The sequence below is a fragment of the Vidua macroura genome, chromosome 12 (assembly GCF_024509145.1).
Source record: "Vidua macroura isolate BioBank_ID:100142 chromosome 12, ASM2450914v1, whole genome shotgun sequence".
Classification (NCBI taxonomy): domain Eukaryota; kingdom Metazoa; phylum Chordata; class Aves; order Passeriformes; family Viduidae; genus Vidua; species Vidua macroura.
The window spans coordinates 21,513,782-21,528,527 of NC_071582.1; the positions used below are offsets into that span (position 1 = coordinate 21,513,782).

At 60.1% G+C, this 14,746-nt stretch overlaps 1 protein-coding gene across 10 annotated transcripts in view; it reads right to left on the reverse strand.

Moving 5' to 3' along the window:
• The window catches only part of TLE3 (TLE family member 3, transcriptional corepressor), a 33,654-nt gene that overhangs the window by 6,289 nt on the left and 12,619 nt on the right, over window positions 1-14,746 (reverse strand). For 2 of the 10 annotated variants that reach the window (XM_053987931.1, XM_053987928.1), the window contains exons 8-16: window positions 9,213-9,414; window positions 7,603-7,619; window positions 4,913-5,032; window positions 4,476-4,526; window positions 4,191-4,346; window positions 3,970-4,102; window positions 2,520-2,716; window positions 1,565-1,641; window positions 1,192-1,441 (exon numbers count right to left, since the gene is read on the reverse strand). In XM_053987931.1, coding sequence (XP_053843906.1) covers window positions 1,192-1,441; window positions 1,565-1,641; window positions 2,520-2,716; window positions 3,970-4,102; window positions 4,191-4,346; window positions 4,476-4,526; window positions 4,913-5,032; window positions 7,603-7,619; window positions 9,213-9,414 — 1,203 coding nt within the window. Of the gene's footprint in view, window positions 1-1,191; window positions 1,442-1,564; window positions 1,642-2,519; window positions 2,717-3,969; window positions 4,103-4,190; window positions 4,347-4,475; window positions 4,527-4,912; window positions 5,033-7,602; window positions 7,620-9,212; window positions 9,418-14,746 lie in introns of all 10 variants that reach the window. The other 8 variants (XM_053987932.1, XM_053987929.1, XM_053987930.1 and 5 more) reach the window with 5 other exon arrangements.

Consider the following 14,746-nt stretch of genomic DNA (forward strand, 5'->3'; position numbering starts at 1 on the left):
AGGGATGTTGATAAGGAGAAGAGGAAAAGGGATGTTGATAAGGAGAAGAGGAAAAGGGATGTTGATAAGGAGAAGAGGAAAACAGATGGTGATGGGGGAAGAGGAAAACAGATGTTGATTGGGAGACGAAAAGGGACGTTGATAGGGAGAAGAGGAAAAGGGATGTTGATGGGAGAAGAGGAAAACAGGATGTTGATAAGGAAAAGAGGAAAAGGGATGTTGATGGGGGAAGAGGAAAACAAATGTTGATGGGGAGAAGAGGAAAAGGGATGTTGATGGGGGGAAGAGAAGAAGGGATGTTGATAAAGAAAAGAGGAAAAGGGATGTTGATAAGGAAAAGAGGAAAACAGATGTTGATGGGGGAAGAGGAAAACAGATGTTGATGGGGAGAAAAGGAAAAGGGATGTTGATGGGGAGATGAAAAGGGACGTTGATAGGGAGAAGAGGAAAAGAGACGTTGATGGGGGAAGAGGAAAAGGATGTTGATGGGGAGAAAAGGAAAAGGGATGTTGATGGGGAGAAGAGAAAAAGGGATGTTGATAAGGAAAAGAGGAAAAGAGATGTTGATAAGGAAAAGAGGAAAAGGGATGTTGATGGGGGAAGAGGAAAAGGGATGTTGATGGGGGAAGAGGAAAACAAATGTTGATGGGGAGAAGAGGAAAAGGGATGTTGATGGGGGGAAGAGAAAAAGGGATGTTGATAAAGAAAAGAGGAAAAGGGATGTTGATAAGGAAAAGAGGAAAACAGATGTTGATGGGGGAAGAGGAAAACAGATGTTGATGGGGAGAAAAGGAAAAGGGATGTTGATGGGGAGAAGAGGAAAAGGGACGTTGATGGGAGAAAAGGAAAAAGGACCATCACAGGAGAAGAGGGCAACAGGGTGAGAAAAGAGGAAAAGGGACGTTGATGTGGAAAGAGGAAAAGGGAAATTTAAAGGGGGAAAAGAGAGGTAACGGCAAGAGGAAAGAGTGATGGAAGACAAAGAGTCGGTAATGGGGAAGAGCAAGAGGGTGTTAAGGGGGGGAAGAGGAAAGGGAGGGCAGCGGGGGAAAGAGGAAACACAGACAGCAATGTCTGTGAGATGCTGACGCTAACGGGGAGAAGGCGATGAACAACAGGAGAGGCGGGTGAAGGCAGGGCACACGGCCCTGGGGACAGCAGCAGCCCCACGGCGGGCACTGCGGCCCTCACCAGGCAGTCCAGCTGGGAGATGGGGCTCTTGCTGCCGGGCTGGCTGATGTCCCAGATCTTGACGCAGCCCTTGCCGCCGGTGTAGACGTGGCGCGTGGGGTTGCTGATGGTGACGGCGCACACCACCTCGCCGTGGCTCAGCGTGTTGATCTGCCGCGCGTGCCGCGGGATGCCGGGCCCCGCCAGCGCGTCGTGCGGGAACGGCACCGGCTGCATCTGCCCGTCCGCGCTCACGTGGAACGAGTAGGCCCTGCCGAGGGTGGGAAAGGGCTCAGCTCCAGGGACGGGAGCCAGCCCTGCGTGGAGGCCGCCCTCGTCCCCCCTCCCGGCCGCTCGTCCCCTCCGATCCCGCAAAAATCCAAGCGGGGCTTACGGTTTCCCTCCAGGGATGGACGCCAGGCTGGAGGGCAGGCCCGGGGCTCGCATGGGTGGGTGAGGGTCAAACCCGACCTGCCAAGAGATGCACGGACACGGGTGAGGCCAGGAACGCCACGCAGCTTCCCGTCCGTGACCCCTGGGGACACTGGGCAGCTCCTCTTTTCCCCTGCTGCTCAAACTGGCATTTCCCCCTGGCAGGAAGGTTTTGGGTCTGCAAGAACCAGGTGGGGCGTGCTCCCTCTCCCCGTGTTGCTGCCAAGCCCCCAGGGATGGGGACAGCCATGTTGTGCCCAGCACGCCGAGGGCAAAAACCCCAAAGTCTGCTTTAATGGCAGAAACCCTAAACTTTAATGGCAGAAACCCCAAAGTCTGCTTTAATGGCAGAAACCCCAAAGTCTACTTTAATGGCAAAAGCCCTAAACTTTAATGGCAGAAACCCCAAACTTTAATGGCAGAAAACCCAAAGTTTACTTTAATGGCAGAATCCCCAAACTTTAATGGCAGAAAACCCAAAGTCTACTTTAATGGCAGAATTCCCAAACTTTAACGGCAGAATCCCCAAAGTCTGCTTTAATGGCAAAAACCCTAAACTTTAATGGCAGAAACCCCAAAGTCTGCTTTAATGGCAAAAACCCTAAACTTTAATGGCAGAAACCCCAAACTTTAATGGCAGAAACCCCAAAGTCTGCTTTAATGGCAGTGTTTGACTCTTTGTTCTGCCTTAAACCAGGAGTTTAGTGAGAGAAACGGGAGAGGGGTTGAGGAATGGGATAAGGGGCCAAGGAACGGGAAGGAGAAACCCCAACCCACTGGCACGCGCGCAGGTCACCCCAGGAAGAATCATCTCCACCCCACACCCCTCTGACCCAAAGCACAGCTGGCTTTGAGAGGGAACCCCAAGCCCCCAGCCCTCCCCTCCCGGAGAGAAAGGAGCTAAAAGTGCTACGTACAGCTCCAAAGCTCACCATTGGCGACCGGCCGTAGGCGGCGGCGGCGGCGGCGGCCGCGCTCATCTGCGGGGGGAGGTTGTGCAGCCCCGCGTAGGCGCCGGGGCTGGTCAGGGACCCGTTCATCTCGTGGTGCCCCATCATGGCAAAGGGCGCCGCGTAGGAGCCCGCGATGGAGATGGGCGTCCGCAGGGCCGAGGCTGCGAGAGCGGGGCACCGTCAGGGCTGGGGCACGGGCAGGGGGGGCACGGGCAGGGAGTGGGGGGGACAAGGGCAGGGCTGGGGGGACAGGGGCAGGGAGTGGGGGGGACAAGGGCAGGGCTGGGGCATGGGCAGGGCTGGGGGCATGGGCAGGGAGTGGGGGTGACACGGGCAGGGAGTGGGGCACAGGCAGGGAGTGGGGGCACCGTCAGGGCTGGGGCACGGGGGGCATGGGCAGGGAGTGGGGGGGACACGGGCAGGGAGTGGGGCACAGGCAGGGAGTGGGGGCACCGTCAGGGCTGGGGCACGGGGGGCACGGGCAGGGAGTGGGGGACACGGGCAGGGAGTGGGGGCACCGTCAGGGCTGGGGGGACAGGGGCAGGGGTGGGGGCACGGGCAGGGAGTGGGGCACAGGCAGGGCTGGGGGCACAGGCAGGGGGGGCACGGGCAGGGGGGGCACGGGCAGGGCTGGGGGACACGGGCAGGGCTGGGGGCACGGGGGGCACGGGCAGGGCTGGGGGGGGCATGGGCAGGGAGTGGGGCACGGGCAGGGAGTGGGGGGACACGGGCAGGGCTGGGGGGACAGGGGCGGGGCTGGGGGCACGGGCAGGGAGTGGGGCACGGGCAGGGAGTGGGGGCACGGGCAGGGCTGGGGGACACGGGCAGGGCTGGGGGGACACGGGCACAGCTGGGGGCACGGGCAGGGTGTCACAGGGAAACAGAGGCAGGGAGTGGGACATGAGCACAGCTGGGGGGACATGAGCACAGCTGGGGGGACACGGGCAGGGCCGGGGGGACAGCTGGAATACCAGCAGGGCCGGGGGGACACGGGCAGGGTGCGGAGCAAAGCACGGCCATGGAAAAACCCAACACTGTGGGTGGCCCAACAGCACCTTCTTCCCAGCCCAAAGCACCGAGTGCCACATCCCGGGATTCCTTGCACACCTCCAGGGATGGGGTCTCCACCACCTCTCCCTGGGCAACCCCTGCCAAGGCCTGACCACCCTTTACACGAAGAATTCCTCCTGACGTCCAACCTGAACTTCCTCTGGCACAGCTTGAGGCTGCGTCCCCTCATCCCAACCCCGCTCACTCCACGACCAGACCTCCCTCCTCACCCCATCAGCTATCCAGACCCGGATTAGGTCCCCCATAAATGCAATCCCCCCCAGAGCTGCTGCTCCCCGTTGACAGGGACGAGGTGAAGCTGTGCTGGGGACAATGGTGACACCACGGTGACACGGGTACCCACCCAGGGGGTCCATGCCGCTGGGTTTGCCGGGCATGGGCCGCAGCCCCGGGGTGCTGCTGGTGCCCGGGGTGGGAGCGTCGTTCCTGGGCGTCGGAGTGTTGGACTTGAGGCCGGGCGTGGAGGATTTGTCGTTCTGGGGGGAGAAGGGACGGAGAAGGAGGGATGAGCTCCAGCTGCTGGGAGCCCCAGCCCTGCCCCAGGGACCCCCAGGAGGGACGTACGTGGCCCAGGTCCTTGGTCTTGGAGGAGGGAGTGCTGCTGGAGGAGGCCACCGAGGCCGGGCTGTTGGGAGCGTCGCCCTTCTTCAGCCCGCGGGCTTTGTCCAGGCCGTTCTCCGGGGGGGAATGGGCCGGGCTCACCCGGGGGGTGGCGGGGTCCTGAGAGATGGCAAAAGCCTTGCAATTCCCACCGTGGGAAGGAAGGGCTCCCTCCGGCTTCACCCTTCAGGCCGGTGTTGGGAGGTCCCCCTAAGGAATCTCCTCCCACGTCCCAATCCCAGAGCTCACCTCGTTGGAGACGTCGACCACCAGGTCATCGCTCTTGTCACCATCGCTGTCCTGGAACACAAAACGTGTCACACGCTGCAGAGAGCTCCAAAAACTGGGGGGGATCAGCCCCCCACCCCCGAGGAGCCAAACCACCCCCAGCAGCAGCAGGACTCTCAGGCTGGAGATCAGGGGAAGTTCTCTGGTGGAAAAGGTGGTCAGGTGTTGGAAGGGGCTGCCCAGGGGTGCAGTCAGCCAGGGGAGTGCATGTGGCACTTGGGGACACGGATTATGGTGGCCTTGGCAGCGTGGGGGGACGGTTGGACCCCACGGTCTCCAAGGACTTTTCCAGCCTGAATGACCCCACGGTTCTCTGCCCCAGCTCACCCACATCACCCCAAATCCCGCTTCCTGCCCCCAGAATGCCACGCCCAGGTGTCCCCGTGGCTGTCACTCACATATCGGCTCATGCTGTCCTTCTCCTCCGCTTTCCGCTTCTTGGAGTCCATGCTGTAGTCCGTGGAGCTCCGGTGCTTCTCGCTGGCCCGCAGGCTCTCCGAGGGGGACACGGAATTATTCTGTGGGGATGGGAGAAGCTTTGAAGGGGGAGCAGAAGGAAACGGGGCTCCACGAGCAGCAGATTCCCGAGGGGACGCGCACAGCCCTGCCCCAGCAGGGGTGAGACCCCCTGGTCCCCACCCCGTGTCACAGGATCCAAGGGACAAAGCAACATCAGCCTCGCTGGGAGCACTGGGAATGCTGTGAGGGTGTCCACGGACACCTGAGCTGCAACAGCAGGAAAATGCAGGAGGAGGTTGTTCATAGAAACATCTGGGAAATACCACATGGCCAGGAATGGCAGAGCCCAGCGCCCACGGCACAGCTCTGCCCATTGGGAATTCTGTCCTTGCCTCAAGCAGCAAAGCCCAGGACACGCTGGCATTCCCAGGAAAGCTCCAGAGCCCAGGAGTTCTCCCTCCGGCAGAGCTGGGAGCCTCAGCCAGGAGGAGCGAAGGAACGGCTGCATCCCGGCCCTGGAGCCAAAGGACATCCACAAAATGTCCTGGAAAAGCCACGTGACCAGGAGTGCCAGTGGCACAGGGGACATTCTGCCCTTGCTCCAGACAGCAGAGCCCAGGAGACGCCGGCATTCCCGGGGAACGCTGGAGGCACACACGGCAGCACAACGAGGAGGATGCCTGGCCCAAATCCACATCCCCCTGCACATTCCCTCCCCTCAGTCCCCTGGGAGCAGCAGGATCCATCCCTGCTCCCTCTGAATCCCTGGGAGCAGCAGGATCCATCCCTGCTCCCTCTGCTCAGTCCCTGGGATCAGCAGGATCCATCCCTGCTCCCTCTGCTCAGTCCCTGGGATCAGCAGGATCCATCCCTGCTCCCTCTGAATCCCTGGGAGCAGCAGGATCCATCCCTGCTCATTTCCCTGAATCCCTGGGATCAGCAGGATCCATCCCTGCTCCCTCTGAATCCCTGGGAGCAGCAAGATCCATCACTGCTCCCTCTGAATCCCAGGATCAGTAGGATCCATCCCTGCTCATTTCCCTGAATCCCAGGATCAGCAGGATCCATCCCTGCTCATTTCCCTGAATCCCAGGATCAGCAGGATCCATCCCTGCTCCTTCCCCTGAATCCCAGGATCAGCAGGATCCATCCCTGCTCATTTCCCTGAATCCCAGGATCAGCAGGATCCATCCCTGCTCCCTCTGAATCCCAGGATCAGCAGGATCCATCCCTCCTCTGAATCCCAGGATCAGCAGGATCCATCCCTGCTCCCCCAGCCTGCCAGCCCCGCCGAGCAGCGCCGTTCCCGAGCCGTTCCCGAGCCGTTCCCGAGCCGTGCCCGCCTTTCTCCCCCGGCTGAAAGGGAGAACCAAAGCAGTTCATGTTTCTCCTCGGTCCCCACTAAGCAGCTTTGGATAACACGGAGCTCTTTCTTCCCAGGCAGTCATGCTGAAAACCCTCGCAGCTCCCAGAGAATCATGTCAGGCATTTAGAGGCATCGATCCATTCAGCCCCGCTCCTGGCCCGCCGCCAAGGAACTAAATATTTTTTATTGCACAGGCAAAGGCTGGGGAAAATATGAATGACTAACGCTGATTATCGCACACATTAAACCTCCACGGGGAATACCCCGGCTCGCAGTTTATGGATTGGGAAGCTGCCCGGCTCCGACGGCCCCCTGCCCGCCCGAGGAGCGGGTTAATGATGCCCAATTCCCCTCTGCCTCTCCCCCCTCGCAGAGCACTTCCCTTTCCCCGCTCTCCAAAGGGCCGTTTGTGGGCTCGGGGCTGGCAGGAAATCGCTGCCAAGCCGCAGCTCAGCCGGGGCTTTTTGTCCTGGCAGCTTTTCACACGGAACGCTGGGCTCGGGAAAGAGCTCCGGGATGGCCGAGCCCAACCTGGAGCCAGCCCCACCTCGTCAGCAGCACAGAGAGCTCGGGGACGTGTCCAGGCCGTGCTGGGACACCTGCAGTGCCTCCCTGCGCTGCCCCTTCCGACGTTTCTCAGCCCTTCCCGTGGAGGAGTCCCTGCTCGTGTCCCATTTTCCCTGAACCGGGGTGGGAGGTGCTGGCTCAGCCCCATTCCATGAGCAGGGCAGCCCTCACCTGGCCCCTGCCACCCTCCACATCCTCTCCATCCCTGCTCCCAGGGAATCCATCCCAAGGGCAGCCTGCGAGGCGTCTCCAAAATCCAGGATTTCCCTGGTTAGGAGCTGCTTGAGCTTCCAAGTCCTTGCGTAACACGGAGAATTAACCAACCCCATCCCAGATGAGTGACCCCAGATAAGGGGGGAGTGATCAGGAATGAAGCAGCTTCCCTGGCCACCCAGGGCTTCTGGGTCTGACCACGCTCACTCAGCCAAAATGATGGAATTTCCTGACGTTCTGCCACAAGCCAAGGGATTTAAATCAAATTTCCAAGCCACCACCACGGAGAAGGTGACTCCGCTCATCCCAGCACAGCTCTTCCAGGCAGGATGAGGGATTTTATTGCCTGGTTTATTAGTTAATAAGACCTGTGCCAAAGGCAGCCCTGCAGCTCCCAGCCACCAGGCGGGTTTTTAAGGGATAAATAAAACTCAGCCGTGCAGACACCAAAAAGTGGCAGCAAAAGGAAGGAATGGGACTTACTGCACTTGAGTCTCGCTCTTCAGGAGATGCCAGGGCAGAGGGGAGGGCACAGCCAAAACAGAGACAGGAAAATAAAGCAAGTTAGGATAAGTCTTAAACCAGAAAAATAAACCCAGAACCTCCTCGTGCTCTTAACTCAAACCCTTAAACCTCAAGCCCTGCCTGGGCTCTCCCCAGCTTTAGAATCTCCCTCCATCCATCCATCTCTCCCATCCCATTCCTGCCCCTTTTTGTCCACGTGATTTATCGGGCCAAACACAGCTGGAAATGCCCTGGACCCAAAGGGAATGGCAGCAGCTCCAGGTGTCTGTCCCTGCAGTCACCCCACAGCCCTGGGGGCACAGCTCCACATCCAAGAGGTGCTTCAGCCCTTCCTTTGTACCCAAATTGTACATTTCCCCTGGAATCTTTGGCAATCTGAATCCACGCTCCGGGAAAGGAACGGAGCAGGAGCGTTGCTACCAACAGTTTTGTCTCACTGCTTTTTTCCCCACCCCAAATCCCCCAGCAGAGCCCAACAGCTCAGAGAGGCTGTGGGAACCTGCCCTGCCAATGGGAGAGTGGAAACATCCCAAATCCTCCTGTGCTGGTGGACAGGGGGAATCTGCCAGGACAATCCTGAACCCCCAGGTTTGCACCCGGATCCACAGATCCTTCCATCTTCTGACAAATGGTCAGATCCCAAATAACGGGGGAAACCACCACGTTCCTGCTGCACAGAGCTGGGCCCCTGACCATGGGAAGGCTCTGGTGGTGATGGAGGGGAGGAGGAAGAGGAGGAGGGCGAAGGCTGCTTTCCCATTAAGGCACAGCACAGGAATTGCAGCCAGGCTCCACCAAGGGCTGAGCACCACTGTAGGGAATTCTGCATCCCTAAAAGTGCAATCCCACGGTCTGAATGCAGCTGACCCGAGGCATGGGGAGGTGGGAAACGAGTCACGACAGGACCAGGGAGTTCCCCCAGCACCTGAGGGTCCTGCAGCAGCTCCTGAGGAGGCCACAGAGCTGCTCCAAGGGCTGGAGCCCCTCTGGAGCCAGGCTGGGAATGTTCACCTGGAGAAAGGAACGATCCACGGAGAGCTCAGAGCCCCTTGCAGGGCCTGGAGGGGTTCCAGGAGAGCTGGGGAGGAACTGGGGACAAGGGGCAGGAGACAAGGAATGGCTTCATAGCAGAAAAGTGGAGACTTGGGTGGGATACTGGGCAGGAATTGTCCCCTGTGAGGGTGGTGAGGCCCTGACACAGGTGGCACAGGTTGCCTAGAGCAGCTGGGAATGTTCACCTGGAGAAAGGAACGATCCACGGAGAGCTCAGAGCCCCTTGCAGGGCCTGGAGAGGCTCCAGGAGAGCTGGAGAGGGACTGGGAACAAGGGATGCAGGAGACAAGGAATGGCTTCATAGCAGAAAAGTGGAGACTTGGGTGGGATACTGGGCAGGAATTGTCCTCTGTGAGGGTGGTGAAGCCCTGACACAGGTGGCACAGGTTGCCTAGAGCAGCTGCATCCCTGGAAGTATCCAAATCCAGCTGGTGTCATTTCCAAGCCTCTCCTCCCTTCCAAGCGACCCAGCCCAGCACCGCGGCCGCAGGAGCAGCCGCCCTCCTCCCTCTCACCTCTGTGGTCCAGGTCGTGGTGGTTCTTCTCATCCTTGACTGCCAGGTGTGCCTGGCTGCCCAGGGCGCCGAGCGCCAGCAGCCCCGAGCTGGTGCCGGTGACGGGCGGGATCCCGGGCGGCTGGAGCCCCGAGGGGTGCGGCGGCAGCTGGACCGGGGGCCCGTGCGCGGCGTGCGAGAGGTGCTGAGCCTGGAGCTGCTGCTGCTGCAACGAAAGCACCAGTGAGCCGGGCGGGGGCCACCGGGACCGGGACGGCCACGGGAAGGGAACGGTCCCGGTCACGCCGGGGGAGCGGCCCCGGGAAGGGAACGGTCCCGGTCACGCCGGGGGAGCGGCCCCCGCTGGATGATGCCTGGAAGGAAGAGGTTAGCAGGAGGGCAGAGGTGCCCAGGGATGTGCCCAGGACGTGGCAGGGTTCCCCGGGGTAATCCTGAGTTCCCTGGGATAATCCTGAGTTCCCCAGGATAATCCCGAGTTCCCCAGGATAATTCTGAGTTCCCGGGATAATCCCGAGTTCCCCAGGATAATTCTGAGTTCCCGGGATAATCCTGTGTTCCCCAGAATGCTCACCCCCAAGGACAGGGTTAGTTTGGCTTTTCCAGCAGTGAAAGGAAAAAAAAAAAAAAACCAAGAATCCCACTCAGGAGGCAGAGAGGCTCCATGGCTGGAGGGGCAGCAGCTAAACCAGTCAGAGGGGGAAAATTCCAGCACCCAGGAGCCTCCCAGCCAGTTGTGCTCATTCGCTCAGGAGCAGCTTCCAGGTGCTTCATGGGGAGAGGAGAATTCCAAATTGCACCATGTCCTGGTCCCATCCCAGGATGCTGCTGCTCCCAGCCCCTTGTGACACCAGTGGGCACCCCTGGCACTGGATAAACCCTGCAGGGATCCTGCATTCCCACCACGGGGTTGGACATTCCCGCATTCCCTGGAGCTGCAGCCCAGCCAGGATGGCACAGAGCCCCCAGCTCCTCCCAGGGATGTTTTTTGGGAGTGAGCTGCAGCCATCCCAGCACTCCTCCAGCCATGGAGATTCACTGCCCAGCCCAGCTGAGCTGGAAAAAGCTGAACCATAGCTCTGGGGAGAGAAGGGAAAACCAGGCACATCCCCTGCTTCAAGCACAATCTCGGGAGAAAAGCAGCTGGAATCCACGGAGCCGCTTCCGAGAGCCCCCCAGGCCTGCCCTGGTCCAGCCAGGAGGGTCTTGGAGCTGCTGCCCCTGCCTGGGACCCTCCTGCCTGCAGCCACAGCCCCTCCAGCAGCATCCCAGGGAAATCCCATTTGGGCATCTGAGCACAACGGGAATCACAGGCTGGGGACCCCCGGAGCCCCCCCCAGGTCCCCACAAGCAGCCTGGATCAGGATTTGTCCCAGGGCACTCCGAGGGGCAGGGATGGACAGCAGGAGCTGCTGGCACAAGGGCCAGCCCAAAGGACACCCCCAGGAACACAACGAAGCACCCCCGGGGATGGAGGGCACCCCAAAACAGCCCTGGGGATGGAGGGCACCCCAAAACAACAGCCCTGGGGATGGAGGGCACCCCAAAACACCCCCAGGGATGGAGGGCACCCCCAAAACACCCCTGGGGATGGAGGGTTCCCCAAAACAACAGCCCTGGGGATGCAGAGCTCCCCAAAACACCCCCGGGGATGGAGGGCACCCCAAAACAACAGCCATGGGGATGCAGAGCTCCCCAAAGCACCCCCAGGGATGGAGGGCACCCCAAAACACCCCCGGGGATGGAGGGCTCCCCAAAACAACACCCCTGGGGATGGAGAGCTCCCCAAAGCACCCCCGGGGATGGAGGGCACCCCAAAACACCCCTGGGGATGGAGGGCTCCCCAAAGACCCCCAGGGATGGAGGGCTCCCCAAAACAACAGCCCTGGGGATGCAGAGCTCCCCAAAACAACAGCCCTGGGGATGGAAGGCACCCCCAAAACACCCCCAGGGATGGAGAGCTCCCCAAAACACCCCTGGGGATGGAAGGCACCCCCAAAACACCCCCGGGGATGGAGGGCTCCGTCCGTGTTGCCACCAGCTCCATCAAGGAACCCCCAGCACATCTTCCCCAGAGCTGCAGAAGGTGCTCCCAGCTGCCCCTGGATCCCTGGCAGTGCCAGGTTTGGAGCAGCCTGGGGCAGGGGGAGGTGTCCCTGCCATGGCAGGGGTGGCACTGGCTGGGCTTTAAGGTCCTTCCAACCCAAAGCATTCCATGATTCCAGGATCAGTTTCCCCACATCACGTCCAAGTTTTGGGGGGACAGCTCCAGCCCATTCCCGAGGGAAGGACCCGTTTTGGGCAGCAGAAGGTGACGTCCTGTCCCACTCCATGGACACAGCAGGATGGAGCCAGCCCTGGCTGGGTCACCCAGCCCTTCCAGAGCTGCTTTCTCATCCCTGTGGGATGGAGAGGGAAATCTCCATCCAGAAGAAGATTCCAGGTGGGAGCTGAGGGCAGAGGCTGCAGCCCCAGGCACAGGAGATCCACGGAAGCAGCTCCAAGATCCCAGCTGCAGCAGCAGCCACACGGAGGCCTCTGCTGCAGGAAATCCATAAATCCCTGAGCTCTCCAAAAGCAGGAGCTGGTTCTGCCAGCAGGATGGGAAGCATCCTCAGGGTGGACATTCCAGAGTGTCCCCAAACCAGGACATGGAGCAGAGCTGGGGCTGAGGTCGGTCCCTCGGCAGCTCCTCAGTGCCAGGATCAATCCTCTGGCACCAAAACAAATGGAACAGATCCTCGGGGCTCTTCCCAATCCCAATTTCACAGGATTTCCACCCACTTGAGGGAGAGGCAGGGCTGGCCATTGTAGCAGAGCATCATCCCAGAGAACGGCCCCGGGTGGTTTTCCAGCACCTCCAACCATTCCCACATTCTGGGAGCTCTCCCTTGGTGCCCATCCCTGGAACACACCAAGATCCAGCGGTTTATCCTCAGCCATCCCCAGCTTCCAGAAAGATCTGCACGCTGTAACTCATCCCAGCAGCTTTCCACCCAAAAAAGGGACGTGGCCTTGTGGAACAGCAGCACTCCAATTCCCAGGATGTGGATGGCAATTCCAACCCTGGAATAGCCCAGGGGACGGCACAGCCCCACCATGCAGCAGCGCCATGGGGAGGAGAATCAGCACCTGGAGTTGCTCCAGCAGAGAAGAAAAAAAAAAACTGGGATTTCTTCCTGGTTTTTAGGCTGCCAACAGATAAATCCATCCACGGGCTCGGTGAGCTGCAGGAACAGCCCCTCTCAGGACGTGGGAATTAAGGTCAGGACACATCCCTGGTGGCCCACAGCATCTCCAGGCGGGTTCGGTTTCCTCCCCTCTGGCAGTGGAGAGCAGAATCCGTGTGGGACACCCCGAAGCCTCGTCCCCGTGTCAGCCAAGATCCCAAAGCAGGGCTGCAGAGCTCCATCCGTGTCCCAGGGCAGGTCATTCCCGTGGCAAGGAGAGCAGGGTGAGCCAAGGAGCTGGGGCTCATCCCGGGCTGGTGCTGCAGAATTCCCAGGCTCCCAGCGCGCCATCCTTCCTGCACATCCCTCGGGAACAACGTCCTGGAGGCTCCCAGGAGGGGCACAAACCCCACAGGTCCTGCTTGCCCCGAGTGTCCCCTGCTGGAAAGGTCCCTTCCCTCCCATCCCTTATCCCAACCCTGGAAATCCTGTGTTCCAACAGCACCACCGGGTGAGGGCTTGCTACAGCAGCCCAGGGATGGGGAGGCTCTTTGGGAACCCCAAATCCTCCTGCCCAGGGACCGAGGTCCTGCTGGACAAGTGACACACACAGGACAAGGATTTGGAGCAGCATTCCAGGATGGTGGAGTGACCGAGCCCATGCACAAGTCAGATCCCTCAGGATGCTGCACTGGGGCTCCGACTGAATTCCAGCATCAGCTGGGCTCCTCCTGGGCTGGCAGGACCCCGGCAGGGAGTGATGTCCCCAGAGTCCCAAAAAACAGCAGGCTGGGGAGGGAGGGAGGGAGGGAGAGAGGGATAACAATCCTGCAGAGCCAGCCCGGGGCAGCACCCACGGAGCTCCTGGGGTCCCTCACCCACACTGAGATGGGGACACGGAAGAGGTTCCCAATTTGGGAGGAAGGCTGGCAAAGGAGTGTCTGCTGGTGGAGTGGCTTTAATTGGATTATGTCCATCACAAAGGCTCCATGCCTTTGTTCCCGATTTAATGGTTCAGCACTTCAGTTCAGCGCCGGCGTTAAATTTAGTGACGGAGTTTAATCATTTCCAGGGCTACAACCAAATCAAGGCTCCATTTCAGCCCAGCCTCGAGCGCAGGAGCTGCGAGACAATGGCCCAGATGCATAAAATTACCAGTTCTTGACCTCAAAAGGGGCAAAAAAAGAGCTTTGCACCGTTTGTGGTGGGGTTTGGGTGGTGCAGCACCTGCACCGAGGTGTTGGGGCAGGCTGGGGACAGTGGGGCCAGCCAGGGCTGGAGCCCAGGGACACTGGGACAACCCCAGTGCTGAGCAAACCAAGCCAGGGATGTGTCCATGTGGGCAACCCTACAAAAACAACCTGGTGAGGGACAGGGCAAGACACCAAATCCTCTGCATTTGGGGACTCGGGCTGGAGCTGCCACCCAAACCAGCCCCACGCTCTGGGAGGAGCCTGGAACCACCTCTAAAAACCATGGCAGGCCATGGGATCACCATCCCCTCCTGCCATGGGATCACCATCCCCTCCTGCCATGGGATCACCATCCCCTCCTGCCATGGGATCACCATCCCCTCCTGCCATGGGATCACCATCCCCCTCCTGCCAGCAGCAACCCTACAATAACAAACCACTCCAAGCACAGAGGGGAGGGGAAAAACCCCAAATCCTTCGGATTTTGCGTCTTTGTGGGCAACCAGAGCAGGTGCAGGAGCACAAATCCTCCAGCCAAACCAGCTCCACGCTCTGGGATGAGCCTGGAACCATCTCTGAAAGCCATGGGATCACCATCCCCTCCTGCCATGGGATCACCATCCCCTCCTGCCAGCAGCCACCCTACAGTAACCGACCGCTCCCTGCGCAGAGGGGAGGAAAAAAGGCAAAATCCTCTGGATTTTCTGCTCTGGGAAGCTCTGGAGCAGGTGCAGGAGCACGGAGCCACCACCCAAAGCTGCTCCCCATCTCTGGACAAGCCATGGAAGGCCAGCTGCTGCCAGCACCGTGTCCCTCCCTCCTGTGATTCCCACTGGGAGCTCGTCAGGGAAGCAATTAAAGGGCTGGGCTGGCTGGGAATGACAGCAGGGCCTCGCTGTGACCCAGGGAAGCAATTATCCAGGGAATGGGGGTCACGGGCCTCCTCATCCCCCTTAATTGAATTCCACTATCTGCCACTTCCAGCAGCTCCTGCTCCGTCCCCAGCCCACCCCAAACGGGTGAGGAGCAGCAGGAGGGCGCAGCGTCACCCCAAAGCTCAGCTCCCATTCCTGGGGCACTTCCCAAGTGGCACCAGCCCCACCACGAGGGATCCGGCTGCTGCCTCATTCCCAAAAATCAGAGGAGCCCGGAGCACCATTCCACAGTGGGCAAC